The 23,388-nt window shown below is 43.5% G+C and overlaps 2 protein-coding genes across 4 annotated transcripts in view; one reads left to right on the top strand and one right to left on the bottom strand.

The window, feature by feature from the left end:
* Positions 1 to 13,579, top strand: part of LOC129811296 (phospholipid phosphatase 1-like) — a 28,226-nt gene extending 14,647 nt beyond the window's left edge. For both annotated transcript variants that reach the window (XM_055862498.1, XM_055862490.1), the window contains exons 3-6: positions 1,818 to 2,101; positions 5,134 to 5,191; positions 11,101 to 11,277; positions 12,491 to 13,579. In XM_055862498.1, the coding sequence (XP_055718473.1) occupies positions 1,818 to 2,101; positions 5,134 to 5,191; positions 11,101 to 11,277; positions 12,491 to 12,610 (639 nt within the window). In that variant the 3' untranslated portion in view covers positions 12,611 to 13,579. The remainder of the gene's footprint in view (positions 1 to 1,817; positions 2,102 to 5,133; positions 5,192 to 11,100; positions 11,278 to 12,490) is intronic.
* The window catches only part of LOC129811279 (exosome RNA helicase MTR4), a 68,591-nt gene continuing 58,625 nt past the window's right edge, over positions 13,423 to 23,388 (bottom strand). For both annotated transcript variants that reach the window (XM_055862459.1, XM_055862467.1), the window contains exons 23-26: positions 20,322 to 20,378; positions 19,336 to 19,498; positions 14,356 to 14,460; positions 13,423 to 13,716 (exon numbers count right to left, since the gene is read on the bottom strand). In XM_055862459.1, coding sequence (XP_055718434.1) covers positions 13,664 to 13,716; positions 14,356 to 14,460; positions 19,336 to 19,498; positions 20,322 to 20,378 — 378 coding nt within the window. In that variant the 3' untranslated portion in view covers positions 13,423 to 13,663. The remainder of the gene's footprint in view (positions 13,717 to 14,355; positions 14,461 to 19,335; positions 19,499 to 20,321; positions 20,379 to 23,388) is intronic.

The raw sequence follows: 23,388 nt of genomic DNA, 5'->3' as shown, positions 1-23,388 counted from the left end.
ATAATAACACTATTAAAAATAACAATCAACCAAAGATGGGGCATAGGCACCATGTAAACAGAGTAGTAAGAACTTCCATTTTTTAGAGTATCACGAAAACTGAAAAATCAAACCCCAACCTGTGTTAGTTACTTCTCTGTGTACTCACAGACCACAAATGTATCCGACCATGGCGGTTGACCTTTAAAGTCACTGAAACAAAGGCCTCTCCATAAGCCTACTCATAGTCTCCATTTGAACGATACAATAGGAATAGCCAAACTGTCCCTCCCTCAGAGATTTCCCGCTTGACTCTTGGCCAGTATTCCACTGACTGTCTTAGTAAATATCCTTGAGAGTTTCTATAGACAAATTCAAAGCACAGAGGCCCGTATTCATAAAGCGTCTCGGAGTAGGAGTGCTGATCCAGGATCAGGTCCCCCCTGTCCACATATTATTATTCATCAAAACAAAACTGATCCTACATCAGCACCTCTACTCTGAGATGAGGCACTTTAGGAGCCTTGTTGTGGCTGTTATCAAGTCTTACAATGGGTTTTGCAGCATTCACATTCAAAAAAGCTTTTTTGTTCCATTAAATGTACATAAATTCACCTCCCATGGTCTGCACACATTTCCAGTCAGTCAGTGTAATTGTACTCTGCAAGTAGAAACCCTCACACTGGATGTAACTCATTTACACGTCATGAATGACCTGGAATGACCCTAAATGTTTGAACAGTTGGGCTTTCCAAGTTCAACAGGATCCGTTATCAGGACAACACCACCCCCTTGACAGTATAGCAGTAAGCATATGTTTATATTGTAGTTTTAGGCCTATTTCCAGATAGAGGAAAGTAAACACACTTCCAGATAAGCTCTCATGCTTTCAGGTCCATTGTCCCCCAGAGTGGTAGAGAGGTGTGAGCCAGATAGTTGTCCACAATAACCACATCCACTTATTTACAAGAACACACAATTTAAAAAAGACCCCAACCCACCCACAATGTTTCCATGACGTATGTTTTACATTCAACATGCTCTCAAAATAGTTTCTACCGTTGATACACATCTGACCACAAATAGCTATATCTTCTAAAGGAACAGGTTAGGTTTGACTGCTCAGATGTGACTCAGAAGCTGTATTGTGATGCACCAGTGTGTTTGTTTTCCCTGTTTAAAAACGTCTACTCATTTGACTTTACACACGTTTTTCAGTGGACATCCTTGTTAGGTCTTTATAGTCACTCAGATGGACATTCCTCTGAAATGCAAGGGTCTATTATACTTAAAGGGTCAGTGCAGTCAAGAACATGATTTTTCTGTGTTTTATATGCATTTCCACATTGAGGTTTTGAATAATTATGTGAAATTGTAAAAAATTATAATGCCCTTTTAGTGTAAGAGCTGTTTGAAAAGACCACCTGAAATTTCAGCCTGTTTTGATTGGAGGGAGCTTTGGCATTCCATGGTGACATCACCATGCAGTAAATTTATTAATAGACCAATAAGAGTTCCAAACCTCTGCCAACAGCAGCTAATTTTCAGTTTTCCCCTCCCCACTCTGACAGTCCAAGCAACATTCTTCCTTGAGAAATTGTTCTCTGCTAAGAAGCTATTTGTTTCTTTTTGTAGTTAAAATGGGCAATCACAGTAAGTTACTTGTTACCCTGAAATGAATTGATATTGAGATAAAAACAGCTGCATTGGACCTTTTGAAATTCCTGTAATTTTAGTGACTGACTTGCCAGTTGTAATCTTGTAACTCCAAGCTGTGAGGGAACAGTGAGAGACCTAACCTCACGACCTGTCTACTTCCTCTCCTCCCTTCCTCACAGATGGTCTTTGGAGAGTGCCTTTCGGTCTATCTCAAACGCATCAAATCAAAGTCCTCTTTCAGCAACATGTATGTGGCCTGTGTTTATAAAGCCATCGGCACATTTGTGTTCGGGGCAGCCATGAGCCAATCTCTCACTGACATCGCCAAGTATTCGATTGGCCGGCTCCGACCCCACTTCCTGGACGTGTGCAAGCCTGACTGGAAGCTGATCAACTGCACGGCAGGCACCTACATAGAGGACTTTACCTGCACAGGGGACGCACACTTGGCCAATGAGGGCAGGTGGGTGTTGTTGAGGGGAAACTGACAATTGGGCCAAATTTACCCACTACCCCTTGGCCCCTTATCGCTTCAGTGTTCAAAGCAGATCTGAAGAGTCAAATACAATTGTATTAGTCACATGCGCCGAATACAACAGGTGTAGACCTTAGTGAAACGCTTACTTACAAGCCCCTAACCGACAGTGCAGTTTAAAAAAAATATGGATATGAATAAGAGATAAAAGTAACAAGTAAAAAAATAACAATATTTAAAGGGGCGTACCGGTACAAAGTCAATGTGAGGGGGCACTGGTTAGTTGAGGTAGTATGTACAGTGACTTGGTGGAGCTTCCACCATATGCCTTACAGATATGCAAACATCAGAGGGAGGGGTAGGAAACTATTTGTGACTGGCTGGGATGCTTCTTTCAAATCTACTGACTGAATTATGACATCATCCAACAACTGAAATACAATATATCCTGTTGTATTGTTTATTATGGTCAGATAATGTGCTGACCAAATGCATTGTTGAGGAAGGCAAGCCCACACTTATAAGATTCAGGCTGCGTTAGTGTTGAGAGAGCCACAGTACTGAAGTGGACACTAGTTTGTGTTGTGAGAGAGCCACAGTACTGAAGTGGACACTAGTTCGTGTTGAGAGAGAGCCACAGTACTGAAGTGGACACTAGTTCGTGTTGAGAGAGAGCCACAGTACTGAAGTGGACACTAGTTCGTGTTGAGAGAGAGCCACAGTACTGAAGTGGACACTAGTTTGTGTTGAGAGAGAGCCACAGTACTGAAGTGGACACTAGTTTGTGTTGAGAGAGAGCCACAGTACTGAAGTGGACACTAGTTCGTGTTGAGAGAGAGCCACAGTACTGAAGTGGACACTAGTTCGTGTTGTGAGAGAGCCACAGTACTGAAGTGGACACTAGTTCGTGTTGTGAGAGAGCCACAGTACTGAAGTGGACACTAGTTCGTGTTGAGAGAGAGCCACAGTACTGAAGTGGACACTAGTTCGTGTTGAGAGAGAGCCACAGTACTGAAGTGGACACTAGTTAGTGTTGAGAGAAAGCTCGACCATGCAGATCCAAATTTCCTCATTACTGTAACATAATCCATCAGCATAATGTCAAAACAATAGAGACCTGTATAGCACTGTTCTGGTGGATAAGGCTGAAGACAGACGTTCAGGCAGATATCACACAGAGAGGGAGCCAAGAGAGCTGTAAGTCAACCTCACTATTTAATTATCTTTATTTACCCTGTGAGGACAGTACAGCAGTGAGGGAAGACAGAGTCAGGTCCCAAACCCTCTGTAAACCATTACAGATGATTACCTATATAACACACATACACAAGCCAAGGCTCTGGCTGATGGTGGGCCTCATGTCCCTAAGGGAAATGCTAACATTGCAGAAAGATGATCTGTAGGTTATTCTGACCTGCTCTACTCACTCGGTCCACCAGGCAGGTGTTTGTTCTATTAATCACTACCATACCAAAGAAAACACAGAGAGCCGGGCAGATCAGGGAAGGGCTGCCATGGGAGACCAGAGCCCCACCCAGGTAAATATGACCTTCTGTGGCCACAAGAGACTGGGAGAGCCCACCCAAGGATCATGGTAGAGATTAGGGTAGTCTCTGTATAGGTTATACTCAGGTTTCTTGGCTAACATGGGAGAGGTTCACCACATGACAATGAGGTAATGACAGTCTACAGATAGGCAGGCAGACAGGCAGCTGTCTCACACCACAGCCAAAATGAAAGTCTGTATAGAGACAGACAGCTATCGCCCACCACAGCCAGTAACAATAAGGTAGGTCTAAGGGTGGGACAGACCAACAGCCACTCGACAACTAACTCGTTTGTTGTTGCTCTAGAAATAGAAAATCTTGGATGTTGATTTCAAAACTAAAAAAAGGACAGACTTCCTCTCCTGTGTACAGCTGTCAGTTTGAGTAAACAAGGGAGGGTGTTCAAATCTTGTCAGATTCACTTTAGTGACCTGGTTTTACAGAATTTGGTTAGTGTCTCATCTGATACCGACAATTTACCTTGGTTTCCATGGTGATAATTAACAAGTACACTTGGAAAATAGCTTTCAGTGAAAGCTCAAAGAGACTGAGCAGACCTCGGAAGGAACGTCCAAGCTCAGTCAGACCCACCACCGGTTCAGTAGCAGAATTGCAAGACCCATTAACACAAAGGTAAACCCAAGCTTCCTAGTCCAGTGTATTTAGGGCAACCCCAGGCTTCCCAGTACAATGTCAAAGGAGATAGAGGCTATGGGCCTGTTTATTAGAGAGGCTATGGGCCTGCCTCTTTATTCAAGTTTGGCCTTTACTCCAGTTTGGCCTTTACTCCCACACTTATCGATGTGGAAGGGTTAAAGTACAGAGAGAGATGTGGAAGGGTTAAAGTACAGAGAGAGCACTTAAGACATTTTCCCTGATAAGCAGCCAGCCAATTGATCAGTGTTACACTGACTCTCCCAACATTAACTAGTATCCACTTCAGTACTGTGGCTTTCTCTCAACACAAACTAGTGTCCACATCAGCACTGCGGCTCTCTTAACAGTAACTAGTGTCTGTGGGCCTGCAGCTCTCCACAGTGTTTATATCAGCCGCTGGTTATCAGTAATCTGCTGGACGGGCAGTGCAGCACTGCTTAAGTAAACAGGAAGACACTAAAGCTGTCCGGATGAGCGAGCTAGGCTAGCGGCCCTCTAACTACCCCGATCGGCCAGGCTGACTGACACTGTCTCAACATCCAACCCCCCATAACAGACGTCAACGGACGTCTCTCCCCGCTCTCCAGCACAACCCTATCACCCGGAAAAGGGTGTGTCACAGTTTAGTTCCTCTGTGTGTACGTGTGTGAGTTTAGCCAGTTATGTTATTCAATGGAACAATAGGATAATCTATCTATCACCAACACAGAGCCGATTAAAGTGGATGCCGAATTATTTCCCAGCATTTTTTCCCAGCATTCAAAGTGCCCACAGCCACCACAGCAATCCCATGATGCCATTGTTGTTGTGTTGCAGGCTGTCTTTCTACTCTGGCCACTCCTCCTTCTCCATGTACTGCATGCTGTTCCTGGCAGTAAGTATCCACTATGGGGTTTCCTCAAAGGGCAATATGTGCACTCACTGATAGGGCATGTATAAGATTATAAACTGGGTGGTTCGAGCCGTGAATGCTGATTGGCTGACAGCCATGGTATATCAGACCATATACCACGGGTATGACAAAACATTTATTTTTACTTGTCTATTTACATTGGTAACCAGTTTTTAATAGCAATAAGGCACCTCGGAGGTTTGTGGTATATGGCCAATATACTACGGCTAAGAGCTGTATCCAGGTACTCCACGTTGCATCGTGCAAGGACAGCCCTCAGCCGTGGTATATTGGCCATATACCACACCCCCTTGTGCCTTATTGCTTAGTGACCAACTGAGTTTACTTCAAGGTCATTACAGCACAAGACATGCTGAGAATATTTATAGAGGACCACTGCATACATAGAATTAAAACGAAGTAAAAACTTAACAGTACACTGTGTTCAAATCTAATTTTATTTGTCATGAGCCAAATACAACAGGTGTAGACTTTACTGTGAAATGCTTACTAACAAGCCCTTAACTTAACCAACAATGCAGTTAAAAAAATATTTACTAAAACTGAAGTATACATTTTTCTTTTTACAATAACTTCCCTTTCCCTATATACAGGGGGTACCGGTACCGAGTCAATGTGCAGGGGTACAGGTTAGTCGAGGTAATTTAGGTATTTTTTACATTTAGATAGCGGTAAAGTGAGAGAAAAAAGGCAGTGGGTGGGGTCATGTTGATCTTTACTAGGGTGCAGACAGTGTAACGTTACATTAGGCAGCTCTGAATGGTCCACATAGTAGTGTGTGTTAGGGCTCTATTCAATCCGTAGCGCTGAAGATCCACTTTATAGCGATTGACAATTAAAGGCAATCTTCCCACGGTCGCGGAGACTGCATTCACGGTACACACTGCACGTGTCGGTTCAATCGAAAAGGACCTTAACATTTTTATGCAGATCTTCCGTGAGGTCTGACTCCTGACCACAACAGAGAACACTAGGGTCTATTTAGAGCGTTCTTAGAAACAGGATTCAAATTAAATGTTATTGGTCACATACACATATTTAGCAGATGTTATTGTGGATGTAGCGAAATGCTCGTGTTCCTAGCTCCAACAGTGTAGTAATATCTAACGATTCACAAAAAAACACACATCTAAGTAAAATAATAACATTTTGAAATATGGGCCTATTAGATTGAGCAATGTCGGAGTGGCATTGACTAAAATACAGTAGAATAGAATAGTACACTGCTCAAAAAAATAAAGGGAACACTTAAACACAATGTAACTCCAAGTCAATCACACTTCTGTGAAATCAAACTGTCCACTTAGGAAGCAACACTGATTGACAATAAATTTCACATGCTGTTGTGCAAATGGAATAGACAAAAGGTGGAAATTATAGGCAATTAGCAAGACACCCCCCCAAAACAGGAGTGATTCTGCAGGTGGTGACCACAGACCACTTCTCAGTTCCTATGCTTCCTGGCTGATGTTTTGGTCACTTTTGAATGCTGGCGGTGCTCTCACTCTAGTGGTAGCATGAGACGGAGTCTACCACCTAAAATCTAAAATCGTTTGAGCAGACACATGCACATTTGTGGCCTGCTGGAGGGCATTTTGCAGGGCTCTGGCAGTGCACCTCCTTGCACAAAGGCGGAGGTAGCGGTCCTGCTGCTGGGTTCTTGCCCTCCTACGGCCTCCTCCACGTCTCCTGATGTACTGGGCTGTCTCCTGGTAGCGCCTCCATGCTCTGGACACTACGCTGACAGACACAGCAAACCTTTTTGCCACAGCTCGCATTGATGTGCCATCCTGGATGAACTGCACTACCTGAGCCACTTGTGTGGGTTGTAGACTCCGTCTCATGCTACCACTAGAGTGAGAGCACCGCCAGCATTCAAAAGTGACCAAAACATCAGCCAGGAAGCATAGGAACTGAGAAGTGGTCTGTGGTCACCACCTGCAGAATCACTCCTTTTTTGGGGGTGTCTTGGTAATTACCTATAATTTCCACCTTTTGTCTATTCCATTTGCACAACAGCATGTGAAATTTATTGTCAATCAGTGTTGCTTCCTAAGTGGACAGTTTGATTTCACAAAAGTGTGATTGACTTGGAGTTACATTTTGTTGTTTAAGTGTTCCCTTTATTTTTTTGAGCAGTGTATATACATGAGATGAGTAAAGCAGTATGCAAACATTTTAACATTAGTGGCCAGTGATTCCAAAGCAGCAGACTCCAAAGTGCAGGGTTGTGTAACCGGGTGGAAGCCGGCTAGTGATGGCTATTTAATCCGATGGCCTTGAGAACTGCTTTTCAGTCTCTTGGTCCCAGCTTTGCTGCACCTGTACTGACCTTGCCTTCTGGATGATAGCAGGGTGAACAGGCCATGGCTCGGGTGCTTGATGTCCTTTTTGGCCTTCCTGTGAGATCGGGTGCTGTAGGTGTCCTGGAGGGCAGGCAGTGTGACCCCGGTGATGCATTGGGAAGACCGCACCACCCTCTGTAGAGCCCTGTTGCGGGCGGTCCAGTTACCATACCAGACGGTGGTATAGCCCGACAGGATGCTCTCAATTGTGCATCTGTAAAAGTGTGTGAGGGTTTTAGGGGCCAAGCCAAATTTCTTCAGCCTCCTGAGGTTGAAGAGGCACTGTTGCGCCTTCAGGACCTGAATTCTGGATCCGGACCTGCGCGGGTATTCGGGTGGACCCGTATAGACCTCTACTCTGGGATACAGTAACACGCACATGCTATAATACACCCTTTCATTACCTACAGTAACTTTCAAAATGAGTATAAAAATGGCAAGGGGGACATGGCTTTAACACACTGTAGACTCTTACAACAGCACATTGACAGAGGTAGCCTGTGCTGTTACCCCCTTGCTCCCTCTCCTCCAGGAACCAAACTTAATTCAGTTATGAGCAAGACTGACAAGCTTTATGACCATGACCCCTATATGTCACTACTGGGCCTCCCCATTAGTACTGTGACCAGGGTCAGAGAGGGGTGTGTGGAATAGGGAGAAAACGCTAACATATCCAATTGGAGTACAGAACTGTTATCTTCCATTAAATGTTTTGCAACTGGAAGCCCTACTGAACATGACCCCAGTTTAAAACAGTTCTCTTATCAGTGGTGAGGTACGGGACGACCCAGGATCACACCAGCAACAGCTCTTCATGAACTGCTGTTCCTGTTTGACCCGTTTTTGGCTTATTACACTGTGGTGACTCAGTAAGGAACGAAAAATAAAAATAGTCGTGGGGACAAAGTCCTGGCACGTTACAAAGTATGGACACTCACTGCAGCAAATGGAAGCACCGTGTCACTAAATGGAAGTTAAAAGTCCTTCAAATAGCAGTAAAACGTCCTTCAAACAAGAAGAGACAAATGGTGTCCGGTCTATCCCTGCATACCAGTAAAATCACTATGTTTACATCAAACAGAATTGAAGGAGTGGCAATGACAATCCCATAGTCTATTTTAAGAAGTGTGACTGGTTTGTTTGCCATTTAAATGAACATACCAGACACACCCATTATTGTACAAAGTCATTGAGAACTACTGAGTCAAGCATAGATGTGTCCCAGAAGTGTTTTTCAACCATGTACACTGATTTGTAGACAATAAGTAGTCAGTCACCTTTGGAGGTAGAAATGGCTCTAAATTGATCAATAGATTATTTGTTTTGATAACTGATACAGATTTGACACACTTATCTCAACCTGTATATTTAAATGCCTTTAAACTTTATTCATCAAGTTATAGGCCTTGTTAACGGAAGCTGATTGGTTGGTTAAATAGTACATTTTGGAGGTTTTGGCTGTGCAGAATGTATATACCCAGCAGTTGAGAATCTGCCATGTAGAGTGGTTAGAAAGAAGAGCCCAGCCACAGAGCTGGTTTAAGGAAACAGAAGAGAGCATGGAAGGGCACCTCATCTTTAAAATCAGAACGTTTGCATAAACAAACAATGATCAGAGCACACAGTGGCAAAACCAGCTCCTCACGAACATCATTAAACGACAAAACCAGACCAGACTTAAATTAGCCAGCACTGTGACACACCCAAAAGAAACACACAAACCCAAGTAGAAACCCAAGAGAGGTTTAAAGCATGTCAACAACTAGCCTCAAACTACAATTGCTCTGGCTACGCTGCTATGCAGCAGTGTGCTGCTCCTTACCCTTCTGTTTTGTGTGAGGTTGGGTATTGGGACAGCAAACCTTTTATTTTATTCTAGTCCAACAAGTTAGTAGTAAATCCATTTAAACCGTTTATACCTGGTGCTAACATTCATCCTTTGCCCTGATTGTGCCCACATTTTGTAGACGGGTGTAGACGATCAAAAGCCCTGGGGGCCGATTCAGACTTAAGGAATGAATGTCTATCCTACGCACTTCTCAGTAGTTATTCAGACTTACCTTATGGAAGCGTGTAACGAGGTTTGTGGCAGGTATTAAAAAAAGGTGGTTTGATTCCTACCTAAGGTTACCGCGTTCAGTCAATGGTAACGTTGGAAGTACTGTAGCCTACAATATAATTATAATATGGAGAATAGTACACAATAGTAAACCCTAATTGCCCGCTGTCTTATAATAACTGTCTTATACCGTGATTTAATAAGCATACATGTCCCAACTCATTGTTACTACAATTTGTTTGGCCTTCATTAAATACTATAGTATCCACTACTACTTCACCCTCAGCCACAAGGATATGACGGCTTTACAGAGGAAACAAAGAACGGCAGGCAAAATCAAACGACTTAATGGAATGAGACAAATGTAGTGAAGGGAAATAACACTAAATTGGCATTTAAATATACGTGTTTATTACTTACGGTCGCTACCAATAGTAAATAATAAGTCATCATAAGCTATAGCCTACAAATTGAAGGAGGCAGGAAAAGTCGGGGCATAATGATTAGAACATTCTAGAGAGTCGAAAGGGTACATTTGACGAGACTCTTTGCCTTGATATCCAAATTGAATCACTGCAAGTTTTTAGGCCATACAATTAAAATCCTGCATAATGGCACAGCATTTCTTACTTCATTGTGAGAAAGAGGCATAAATGGGCCTACCTGTCATGTTATGCGTTCCAGTTTCCTGCCATATGACTGGCTTCACATTCATCTCCAGCAACCAAGGTCAAATAGATAAAACAAATTGTCAATTAGCCTATATTTACAATCCCATTATCCAAACGGATTACTAGTTTACCTAGCTCATATCAATTTATAAATTACAGCGCATGGAGAATGCCGTTATTTCGAACAAAAAAAATGAAGTAATACTTTTTCCAATTGGCAGGTTAGCGCTACCTTACGGTTTCAGGGTCAGAATACGGCATATCTACATACGCCTCCGCCGCACCTCAATTTCTTTGATCTTCACCCCAAATGCGTGGCTTTCTGGTACTGGCATTTCCACCATGCTTAAGTTCAAGGTCAGAATACGCGAAAGTAGCCAGGCATGCAATGTGTCTGTATATAGTGTAGATGGATTTGGTCAGTAAAAACATTGAAATTATGATTATCCTGCCATCTAAATTCATTGACAGCTGGCACCATTGACCATAAAGGTCTTAAAATGAATAAATTCAAACTATATATATATATTTTTTTAAGTCTAATCATTTTCATACAGAGGGACCATGAAATCTGGTCACAATGCAGACAGAAACACATTTTTATGCCAAGTGTAGACGTGGCAAATCTTGATCAGAGATTGGATTATCTTAATCAGATGACAACAACCACGTGTTAGCACCAGGTATAAACAGGACTGTAGCCTGTAACTAATTTCCAGTTTAACTGGCCAAACAAGTTAGAATAAGGCCTTGTGGTTTTACTACTAACAACTAATGTCCATCTGTGTCTCCCAGCTGTACATTCAGGCCAGGCTGCAGGCAGGGTGGGCCAGACTCCTGAGACCAACCCTACAGTTCTTCCTGATCGCGGCGTCTGTGTACACCGGACTGTCTCGTGTGTCTGACTACAAACACCACTGGAGCGACGTCCTGGTTGGCCTTATCCAGGGAGTGCTCATGGCCACACTGGTAGTGAGTAACCACGACACCGCTTCATTTGGTTCTATTGGTCAATTTTTTACAATGGAAATTGGTTTTCAGCGTTGATACTCTCTGCTATCTACCACCCAGAGGTGGTTTCCAAACCTTGTGATCTGTAGCATTAAAGTGCCTTATACAGTGCATTCAGGAACGTATTCAGACCCTTTGTTTTTCCACATTTTTTACATTACAGCCTTATTCTAAAATGGATGGAATTATAATTATTTTTCATCAGTCTACAAACAATACCCCATAATGACAAAGTAAAAACAGGTTTTTAGGAAGCACTCCACCAATCAGGCCTTTACAGTAGAGTGGCCAGACAGAAGCCACTCCTCAGTAATAGGCACTACTGCCCACTTGGAGTTCGCCAAAAGGCACCTAAAGGAGTCTCCGACCATGAGGAACAAGATTCTTTGGTCTGATGAAACCAAGATTGAACTCTTTGGCCTGAATGCCAAGTGTCACGTCTGGAGGAAACCTGGCACCATCCCTAAGGTGAAGCATGGTGGTGACAGCATCATGCTCTGGGAATGTTTTTCAGTAGCAGGGACTGGGAGACTAGGATCAAGGGAAAGATGAATGGAGAAAAGTACAGAAAGACCATTAATGAAAACCTGCTCCAGAGCGCTCAGGACCTCAGACTGGGGCGAAGGTTTACCTTCACACAGGACAACGATCCTCAGCACACAGCCAAGATAACACAGGAGTGGCTTCTGGACAAGTCTCTGAATGTCCTTGAGTGGCCCAGTCAGAGCCCGGACTTGAACCTGATTGAACATCTCTGGAGAGACCTGAAAATAGTTGTGCAGCAACGTTCCCCATCCAATCTGACAGAACTTGAGGATCTGCAGAGAATGCGAGAAACTCCCCAAATACAGGTGTGCCAAGCTTGTAGCATCATACCCAAGACTTGATGCTGCCAAAGGGTACTTCAAAGTACTGAGTAATGTAATTTCAGTTTATTTTTTATACATTTCTAAAAACCTGTTTTTGCTTCATCATTATGTGGTGTTGCGTGTAGATTGAGGGGGGAAACAATTTAATCTATTTTAGAATAAGGCTATGACATAACAAACTGTGGAAAAAGTGAAGGGGTCTGAATACATTCCCGAAGGCATCTCCCAATGCATAGCATTATGGCCACTGTTTTCCATTTAATCTATCTCCTTCCACTTACTCTACCATTCTTTTTCTGCTGCAGGTCTTCTTCGTGTCTGACTTCTTCAAGAAGAAGGTTGAGCCTCAGAAGGAGGATATTCCCCACACCACCCTGCAGGAGACACCCACAAATGGAAACCACTACGACAGCAGCCCCAACTAAACTATAAAGGAGAGGAGGAACCATCCGGAACCATACATGGCGTGTAGCCAGTGGGGAAGTGTTTACTGCATGCGCATCATACCCCACTAAGGGACGGACCACTGGGGTGGACAGAAAGGCTAAGTACCAAATGGCCCCCTATTCCCTATATAGCATAGCCTATAGGGCTCTGTCAAAAGTACTGTGTAGGGAAATAGGGTGCTATTTGGAGTGTTGCCAAACCTGTGAATGTAACCCTGCTTTGTGCATTTCTGACCTGGAGCCTAGCTCCCTATTGAACATTGAGTCACACCCATGTTGCCTTGGCTGGACTGCTACTATCATAGCTTCCTTTGTATTATCATTACTATCCCAACAAGACTAATATAAATGTATCTATCTATCTCAACAAGACAAATATAATGTATCTGTACCTGACTATCCCAACCAGACTAATATATCTGTACCTGACTATCCCAACAAGACTAATATAATATCTGTACCTGACTATCCCAACAAGACTAATATAATATCTGTACTGACTATCCCAACAAGAGACTAATATAATATATCTGTACCTGACTATCCCAACAAGACTAATATAATATCTGTACCTGACTATCCCAACAAGAGACTAATATAATATCTGTACCTGACTATCCCAACCAGACTAATATAATATATCTGTACCTGACTATCCCAACAAGACTAATATAATATCTGTACCTGACTATCCCAACAAGAGACTAATATAATATATCTGTACCTGACTATCCCAACCAGACTAATATAATGCATCTGTACCTGAAGCAACAAAAGAGACAAACAAAATACCTTTTTTATCCATCCGTATGTAAAAAAAATCACTACAGACGTTTTTTTTAATTAAAATTGTGTTAACTATGTACAAATGTGTTGCACTTTTTGGAAGGAAAAAAAGCCATTTCATGCTTATTAACATGAATACAAATAAAAAATATTTAAAAAACATTGTCTGGATGATATCATGATGAAATTACACAAAAACAATCTTATTCTTACAAAGTTGATGTTCCAGTCACAAAATACAACAAATCACAGATATAGACTGGCAGCAAACACAATATCCCTCTTGATTTTTGTGATACCTGTAAGGAAAAACAGAAGAAATACATGAGTATTTACTTGCTAAAGCCAATGTACACCTACAGACTAAGACTATATTATTACAGTCTAATGGGTGCCTCACAACAAACTGGTCCATACAACTCGAGATTTGTTACTGTTGGGGTCCAAAGTTACGCACAAGTTTGTAGTAATTCAGTTTCCAAGTGTCTAGCTGAAACCTAACAGAACCTAGTGTACGGTAGACCCGAGGGTTACCTCCGCAGACTGCAGAGGGCCCGAGGGTTACCTCCGCAGACTGCAGAGGGCCCGAGGGTTACCTCCGCAGACTGCAGAGGGCCCGAGGGTTACCTCCGCAGACTGCAGAGGGCCCGAGGGTTACCTCCGCAGACTGCAGAGGGCCCGAGGGTTACCTCCGCAGACTGCAGAGGAAGTTTTATGGCCAGTTTGCCAAATATATCTAAAAAGACATTTAAAAAGATTCTCAGTCGAGAATGCTTCTTAGTCCAGTAGGCTTATTCTGGGTCTGGGAAGCAGGCTACAAGAGGGAAGTAAGCAGATCAAACTTACCTTCTGCAAACTTGATCTACTAGTTTAGACTATAGTTGAATACTCTGAGCTATGTGAGGATTGAGTCAGCCAGTGAGCATAACAAATCTTACCATCTGCAAACTTTTTCTCCAGCTCGGTGTTGCCGATGGCCTTGGCTGCCTGACACATTTGACGCAGCAGCTCTTCCAGGCGACGCATACAGCGGATGATACTACCTACAGACAGGGATCAATATGCAAACAGACAACTCAGCACAGGGCGACAGAATGATACTCCCTTTAGACCGACAGAACAGGGGTTATACTAAAGGCCGACAGAACAGGGGTGTTATACTAAAGACCGACAGAACGGGGGGGTTATACTAAAGACCGACAGAACGGGGGGGTTATACTAAAGACCGACAGAACGGGGGGGTTATACTAAAGACCGACAGAACGGGGGGGTTATACTAAAGACCGACAGAACGGGGGGGTTATACTAAAGACCGACAGAACGGGGGGGTTATACTAAAGGCCGACAGAACGGGGGGTTATACTAAAGACCGACAGAACGGGGGTGTTATACTAAAGACCGACAGAACGGGGGGGTTATACTAAAGACCGACAGAACGGGGGGGTTATACTAAAGACCGACAGAACGGGGGGGTTATACTAAAGACCGACAGAACGGGGGTGTTATACTAAAGACCGACAGAACGGGGGGGTTATACTAAAGACCGACAGAACGGGGGGGTTATACTAAAGACCGACAGAACGGGGGGGTTATACTAAAGACCGACAGAACGGGGGGGTTATACTAAAGACCGACAGAACGGGGGGGTTATACTAAAGACCGACAGAACGGGGGGGTTATACTAAAGACCGACAAAACGGGGGTGTTATACTAAAGACCGACAGAACGGGAGTGTTATACTAAAGACCGACAGAACGGGGGGGGTTATACTAAAGACCGACAGAACAGGGGGGTTATACTAAAGACCGACAGAACGGGGTTATTATACTAAAGACCGACAGAACGGGGGTGTTATACTAAAGACCGACAGAACGGGGGGGTTATACTAAAGACCGACAGAACGGGTGTGTTATACTAAAGACCGACAGAACAGGGGGGTTATACTAAAGACCGACAGAACGGGGGTGTTATACTAAAGACCGACAGAACAGGGGTGTTATACTAAAGACCGACAGAACGGGGGGGTTATACTAAAGACCGACAGAACGGGAGTGTTATACTAAAGACCGACAGAACGGGGGGGGTTATACTAAAGACCGACAGAACAGGGGGGTTATACTAAAGACCGACAGAACGGGGGTGTTATACTAAAGACCGACAGAACAGGGGGGTTATACTAAAGACCGACAGAACGGGGGTGTTATACTAAAGACCGACAGAACGGGGGTGTTATACTAAAGACCGACAGAACAGGGGGGTTATACTAAAGACCGACAGAACGGGGGTGTTATACTAAAGACCGACAGAACGGGGGGGTTATACTAAAGACCGACAGAACGGGGGGGTTATACTAAAGACCGACAGAACGGGAGGGTTATACTAAAGGCTAGAGGTCGACCGATTATGATTTTTCAACACCAATACCGATTATTGGAGGACCAAAAAAGCCGATACCGATTAGTCTGCCAATTTTTTTAAAATGTATTTTTAATAATGACAATTACAACAATACTGAATGAACACTTATTTTAACTTAATATAATGCCTCCAATAAATAACGAAACTAGTTCAATTTGGTTTAAATAATGCAAAAACAAAGTGTTGGAGAAGAAAGTAAAAGCGCAATATGTGCCATGTAAGAAAGCTAACGTTTAAGTTCCTTGCTCAGAACATGAGAACATATGAAAGCTGGTGGTTCCTTTTAACATGAGTCTGCAATATTCCCAGATAAGAAGTTTTAGGTTTTAGGAATTATAGGACTATTTCTCTCTATTGCCAGTGTAACAGTTTAGCTTCCGTCCCTCTCCTCACTCCTACCTGGGCTCGAACCAGGAACACATCGACAACAACCACCCTCGAAGCAGCGTTACCCATGCAGAGCTAGGGGAACTACTACTCCAAGTCTCAGTGCGTGTGACGTTTGAAACGCTATTAGCACGCACCCCGCTAACTAGCTAGCCATTTCACATCGGTTACACCAGCCTAATCTCGGGAGTTGATAGGCTTGAAGCCATAAACAGCACAATGCTTGAAGCATTGCGAAGAGCTGCTGGCAAAACGCACAAAATTGCTGTTTGAATGAATGCTTACTAGCATGCTGGTACCTACCATCGCCCAGTCAGACTGCTCTATCAAATCATTAACATAACACACAGAAATGCGAGCCTTAGGTCATTAATATGGTCGAATCCGGAAACTATCATCTCGAAAACAAAACATTTATTCTTTCAGTGAAATACAGAACCGTTCCGTATTTTATCTAACGGGTGGCATCCATAAGTCTAAATATTCCAGTTACATTGCACAACCTTCAATGTTATGTCATAATTACGTACAATTCTGGCAAATTAGTTCGCAACGAGCCAGGCGGCCCAAACTGTTGCATATACCCTGACTCTGCATGCAATGAACGCAAGAGAAGTGACACAATTTCACCTGGTTAATATTGCCTGGATTTCTTTTAGCTAAATATGCAGGTTAAAAAATATATACTTCTGTGTATTGATTTTAAGAAAGGCATTGATGTTTATAGTTAGGTACAGTCGTGCAACGATTGTGCTTTTTTCGCAAATGCGCCTTTGTTAGGAAGAAATAGTCTTCACACAGTTCGCAACGAGCCAGGCGGCTCAAACTGCTGCATATACCCTGACTCTGTTGCAAGAGAAGTGACAAAGAAATTAATGTTAGCAGGCAATATTAACTAAATATGCAGGTTTAAAAAATATATACTTGAGTATTGATTTTAAGAAAGGCATTGATGTTTATGGTTAGGTACACGTTGGAGCAACGACAGTCCTTTTTCGCAAATGCGCACCGCATCGATTATATGTAACGCTGGACACGCTAGATAAACTAGTAATATCATCAACCATGTGTAGTTAACTAGTGATTATGATTGATTGATTGTTTTTTTATAAGATAAGTTTAATGCTAGCTAGCAACTTACCTTGACACTCCTTGTGGAGTGCAATGAGAGGCAGGTGGTTAGAGCGTTGGACTAGTTAACTGTAAGGTTGCAAGATTGAATCCCAGAGCTGACAAGGTAAAAATATGTCGTTCTGCCCCTGAACAAGGCAGTTAACCCACCGTTCCTAGGCCGTCATTGAAATAAGAACGTGTTCTTAACTGACTTGCCTAGTTAAATAAAGGTGTAAAAAAAAAAAAAATGCTAAATATGTGTCCAAAAATACCGATTTCCGATTGTTATGAGAACTTGAAAACAGCGCTGATTAATCGGTCGACCTCTACTAAAGACCGACAGAACAGGGGGTGTTATACTAAACACTGACGGAACAGGGGGGGGGATGTTATACTAAAGACCGACGGAAAAGGGAGAGAGAACACAGACACAGGGCTGAGTGTTACAGATTATACTCCCTATGGACAGAGCAGACAGACTAGGCTCAGTTTGCAAACACTCCCTTCAGCCAGTTCAGCACAAAGCACAGAGAGACACAGGTCAGTTTGACCAGAGCAATACCTGGCTACCAAGTCAAATTAACACTGGAGCCACCAGGGCTCAAGGAGAGAGTTGCAGGTAATCATTAAGGGGTTAACTGAACCACTCCGCGGTACCATGAGCACCAACCACACCAAGGATCCCCCGGTCAGTGACCACACCCTCACTCACCGAGAGAGAAGAGCAATACTCCCTCTTACTCACTTCAACTCCCCATTCCCCCTTAGTAAAATACAACCACAGTTTCCAGTCAAGCTTAGCATGGAAGCCAGAGACAAAATCTCAGAAAGATTTAATAAATTAACATGGATCTCGCTCATGGTAATTAAAAAGGGAGCTACATATTTTACTGCTCATGTCAGGGTGATGTCCGGAGCGTTCTCACAGTGACTTTTGGGAGAGAACATGAGGATATGCATTAGGGGGGGATCGGTTACAGCCATTTCTCATTTTAAATCCTCTACTCTCATGGTGCCTTAAAGGGATACTTCGGGATTTTGGCAATAAAGCTCTCGATCTACTTCCCCAGACCCCAATGAACTCATGGATACCATTTTGTCTCTCTGCGTCCAGTATGAAGGAAGTTAAAGGTAGTTTTACGAGCCAATACTAACCAGTGTTAGCGCAATGACTGGAAGTCTGTGGTATCTACTAGCATGCTAGAAGTTACCAAAGACTTCCAGACATTACACTAACGCTAATTCGCAACTACCTTCAAACTGCACATAGAGACATACAAATGGGTATCCCTTTAAAGCTACAATCTGGGATTCGTTTTTCAGCGAAACGGCAGTGCCATCCTTTATTTTGGAATACAGATGGGGGATCGGGATGGGGCTCGGGAAATGCAGGCCTAACCCCTCTCAAATTCATAGACAGTGCCACTCTTGATGTAAGGACAATCCATTGCACCCACATGATAGTTCTAAACATTTTGAAGCTATACATTTCAGCCCATTGAAGTTCACCCAGAGCTGGCTTAAAATCGGTCCTCCTTTGAAGAGTCTCTCCCACTCCAAGCCCCCAACAATGTGCCTCTTTCAGACAAAAACCATTCCTGACAATATATAATGGACCAAAGCCAAGTCAGAATGCAGAGAAAACCATGTGTTTCACCTTCAATGACCTACAAAATGAAAGATGCTAAAACCAAATAGTTTTATTAACTGCTAGTTGTAGACATTGGAAACAGAAAGACCCCACATGAAAACAGAAAGAACCCACACAAGCACAACAATTGAAAGCGCTCAGACATCCATTTCATTGACATTGGGGCAGGCGTTAAGCAAGTTACCTTGCGCTGACTAAGTTTGATAAGATCACCTGCTAAATGACTAAAATGCATGTATAATTCACCTTCAAAGATGTCTGACGTCCTGCATAAGAACATTTGGAAAGAGCTATCTATTTTATAGTTCTGTACAGGTATTAGGGCGACAGGTGTTGGTGGGGTAGTTACCTTCGAAGACGTCGGTCATCTTGCAGATCTGAGCGAAGGTGGATCCGTTAGCCCAGGTGTAGACCACATCCATCAGGTGAGGCCTGAACTTGTCCAGGTAGGTCTCCTCATCCACCTCCAGTTTAGCCTCTGCAGACACCTTGGCAATGCGCTTGGCACACTCCTGACAAAACCACAACAGACAGTTCAAGAAAACAGACATTGGATAATAAATAACATGCTCGAGCTCAGAATAATTATCGAAGTTGTTTGGGTGCTGAATTCTTGTAAATAGAAAATGAAATGGACAGGAAATGTATCATTAACTTCAGCTTTATTTGTAGTTTCCTGTTCATCTCAAGCAGCCATTCACATGAAGGCAAAATCTTTCATCAAACATCTAGATTGTAGACCTAGCCAGCTTTGCAGAATGTGCCAAGTCTCAGCAGACAGAAACAGCAGTAAGTCAATAGAATAGGTAAACTGGTTGGCTGCCAAGTCTCACAGAGATTGCAGTCTGGTTAAACATCAATGCTTTGGTTTAACATGAACTAAGTATAACAAACCACACACCTGAAAAGCAGACTAAACCAGGTCTGAGGGGTGTATCACAAAGCAGCATCACCAAGTATCCAGTTTGCTACCATGCCCATTGCAATGCTATATTTGAAGTTCTTATTTTATTTATTTAACTAGGCAAGTCAGTTAAGAACAAATTCTTATTTACAATGACAGCCTAGGAACAGTGGGTTAACTGCCTTGTTCAGGGGCAGAACGACAGATTTTGACCTCGTCAGCTCGGGGATTCGATCTAGCAACCTCTCGGTTACTGGCACCACTAGGCAACCTAAAGTTATTTCATAATATTTAGAAAAGCCAGCTGCTAAACTCATTGGCTGTGCCCCAAATACACTACTTTTGACCAGGGACACACACTGATCCTGCTCTGTAACCTAGGCTAACCCCCTGGACAGCTCCTATTCCGCAGCGTCAAGTGGAATGTTTACCTGCATCTGTCTCAGTGGTCCAGCCAGCTGCTCTGTCAGTTTGGGCATCTCATTCGCCTGAGGGAAGGAAGAGAACACAAACATGACGTTAGTCTAAAACTTTGGATACCGCGACCACCTGCTGTGTGTCGAAGAGCAGAGGCTGTTTTAGCCAATTCAACATTTAGAATAGTTGGAAAAACAACAGAAAATGTCAGCCGATGTTGTGGTCCGGGGCACTCGGTAGCAGGATAATTGATCGGTCTCTACTCCAGTACTCCTAAGTGTCAATAAAACATTACTGCTGTCTGTCGGTTATTGATTTAAGAAACATGCCGAGTGACCCACTTCAGTAATGGGACGAAGCCCTCAGACTGCAGAGCATCTTGTTCTACTGTGACGGCTAAATGTTTCTTCTCTAAAGAATACGGATGACCTTAACTTCTTTGGGATAGGGGGCAGTATTTTCACGTCCGGACGAAAAGCGTGCCCAGAGTAAACTGCCTGCTACTCAGGCCCAGATCCTAGGATATGCATATTATTAGTAGATTTGGATAAAAACACTCAGAAGTTTCTAAAACTGTTTGAATGATGTCTGAGTATAACAGAACTCATGGCAGGCAAAAACCCGAGAAAAATTCCAACCAGGAAATGGGAAATCTGAGGTTTGTATGTTTTCAACTCTTTGCTTATCCAAGATAGTGGAAATGGCACCATGTTGCACTTCCTAAGGCTTCCACTAGATGTCAACAGTCTATAGAACCTTGTTTGATGCTTCTAATGTGAAGTGGGGGCGAATGAGAGGAGATTGAGTAAGGTGTCTCCCCGAGTGCCACGTGCTGACCATGCGCGTTCATGTGAGAGTTAGCTGCGTTCCATCGCATTTCTGAAGACAAAGGAATTCTCCGGTTGGAACATTATTGAAGATTTATGTTAACATCCTAAAGATTGATTCTATACATCGTTTGACATGTTTCTACGGACTGTAACGGAACTTTTTGGACTTTTCGTCCGTACTTTCCGCTGGACTTGCACGCGCGTCGTGAGTTTAGATTGTGTACTGAACGCGCAAACAACGAGGAATTTGGACATAAATGGACATTATCAAACAAAACAAACATTTATTGTGGAACTGGGATTCCTGGGATTTCTGGGAGTGCATTCTGATGAAGATCAAAGGTAAGTGAATATTTATAATGCTATTTCTGACTTATGTTGACTCCAAAATGGCGGATATCTCTTTGGGTTGATTTGTCGTCTGAGCGCCATACTCAGATTATAGCATGATTTGCTTTTTCCGTAAAGTTGTTTTGAAATCTGACACCGCGGTTGCATTAAGGAGAAGTGGATCTAAAATTCCATGAATAACAGTTGATCTTTTAGCAATGTTTATTATGAGTATTTCTGTAGTAAATTGAAATCGGACACTGTGGCTGGATTTTCAACAAGTGTATCTTTAAAATGGTGTAAAATACATGTATGTTTGAGGAATTTTAATTATGGGATTTCTGTTGTTTTGAATTTGATGCCCTGCAGTTTTCACTGGCTGTTGACGAGGTGAGACGCTACCGTCCCACATACCCTAGAGAGGTTAACAGATCTCAAACTATAAAAGGTCACAATATTTTGTCCTTAGCTTCAAATTGGGATGTCCTTTGTTAGCCTGACTAATGAAAGGACAATGGACGCCAGCGGGGCGCCCAGACACTGAACGACAGTGGCATGTGAATGTCACAGAGACTATTTGCTGACAGACAAGAGGGACGAGAGACAGAGACTTGCAGGCAGTAGATATGACATATAGAACACTATAGACGACTAAATTGCAATGTAGACTTGTACTACACCGGCTCTGACGCTCGTCGGATGTGGCAGGGCTTGCAAACCATTACAGACTACTAAGGGAAGCACAGCCGAGAGCTGCCCAGTGACACGAGCCTACCGGACGAGCTAAACTACATCTATGCTCGTTACAAGGCAAATAACACTGAAACATGCATGAGAGCACCAGCTGTTGCCGGAAGACTGTGTGATCACGTTCTCCGCAGCCGATGTAAGACCTTTAAACAGGTCAACATTCACAAGGCCGCAGGGCCAGACGGATTACCAGGACGTGTACTGCGAGCATGCGCTGACCAACTGGCAAGTGTCTTCACTGACATTTTCAACCTCTCCCTGTCCGAGTCTGTAATACCAAGTTGTTTTTAGCAAGCCACCATAGTGCCTGTGCCCAAGAACACTAAGGTAACCTGCCTAAATGACGACCCATAGCACTCACGTCTGTAGCCATGAAGGGCTTTGAAAGGCAGGTAATGGCTCACATCAACACCATTATTCCAGAAACCCTAGACCCACTCCAATTTGCATACCTCCCCAACAGATCCACAGACGATGCCATCTCTATTGCACTCCGCACTGCCATTTCCCACCTGGACAAAAGTAACACCTATGTGAGAATGCTATTCATTGACTACAGCTCAGCGTTCAACACCGTAGTACCCTCAAAGCTCATCAATAAGCTAAGGACCCTGGGACTAAACACCTCTCTCTGCAACTGGATCGTGGACTGCCTGACGGCCCGCCATCAGATGGTAAGTGTAGGTAACAACACATCTGCCACGCTAATCCTCAACACAGAGGCCCCTCAGGGGTGCGTGCTCAGTCCCCTCCTGTACTCATGACTGCACGGCCAGGCACGACTCCAACACCATCATCAAGTTTGCCGATGACACAACAGTGATAGGCCTGATCACTGACAACGACAAGACAGCCTATAGGGAGGTGGTCAGAGACCTGGCCGTGTGGTGCCAGGACAAAAACCTCTCCCTCAACGTGATCAAGACAAAGGAGATGATGACAACAGGAAAAAGAGGACAGAGCACACCCCCATTCTCATCGACGGGGCTGTAGTGGAGCTGGTTGAGAGCTTCAAGTTTCTTGGTGTCCACATCAACAAACTAGAATGGACCAAACACACCAAGATAGTCGTGAAGACATGAGGGGTGCCATACATCACTGGGGCCAAGCTCCCTGCCATCCAGGACCTCTATACCAGGCGGTGTCAGAGGAAGGCCCTAAAAATTGTCAT

This window comes from Salvelinus fontinalis, chromosome 2, assembly GCF_029448725.1.
Source record: "Salvelinus fontinalis isolate EN_2023a chromosome 2, ASM2944872v1, whole genome shotgun sequence".
NCBI classification, from domain to species: Eukaryota; Metazoa; Chordata; class Actinopteri; order Salmoniformes; family Salmonidae; genus Salvelinus; species Salvelinus fontinalis.
The sequence above is the reverse complement of the archived record's forward strand: the minus strand, read 5'-3'. Positions and strand labels throughout refer to the sequence as shown.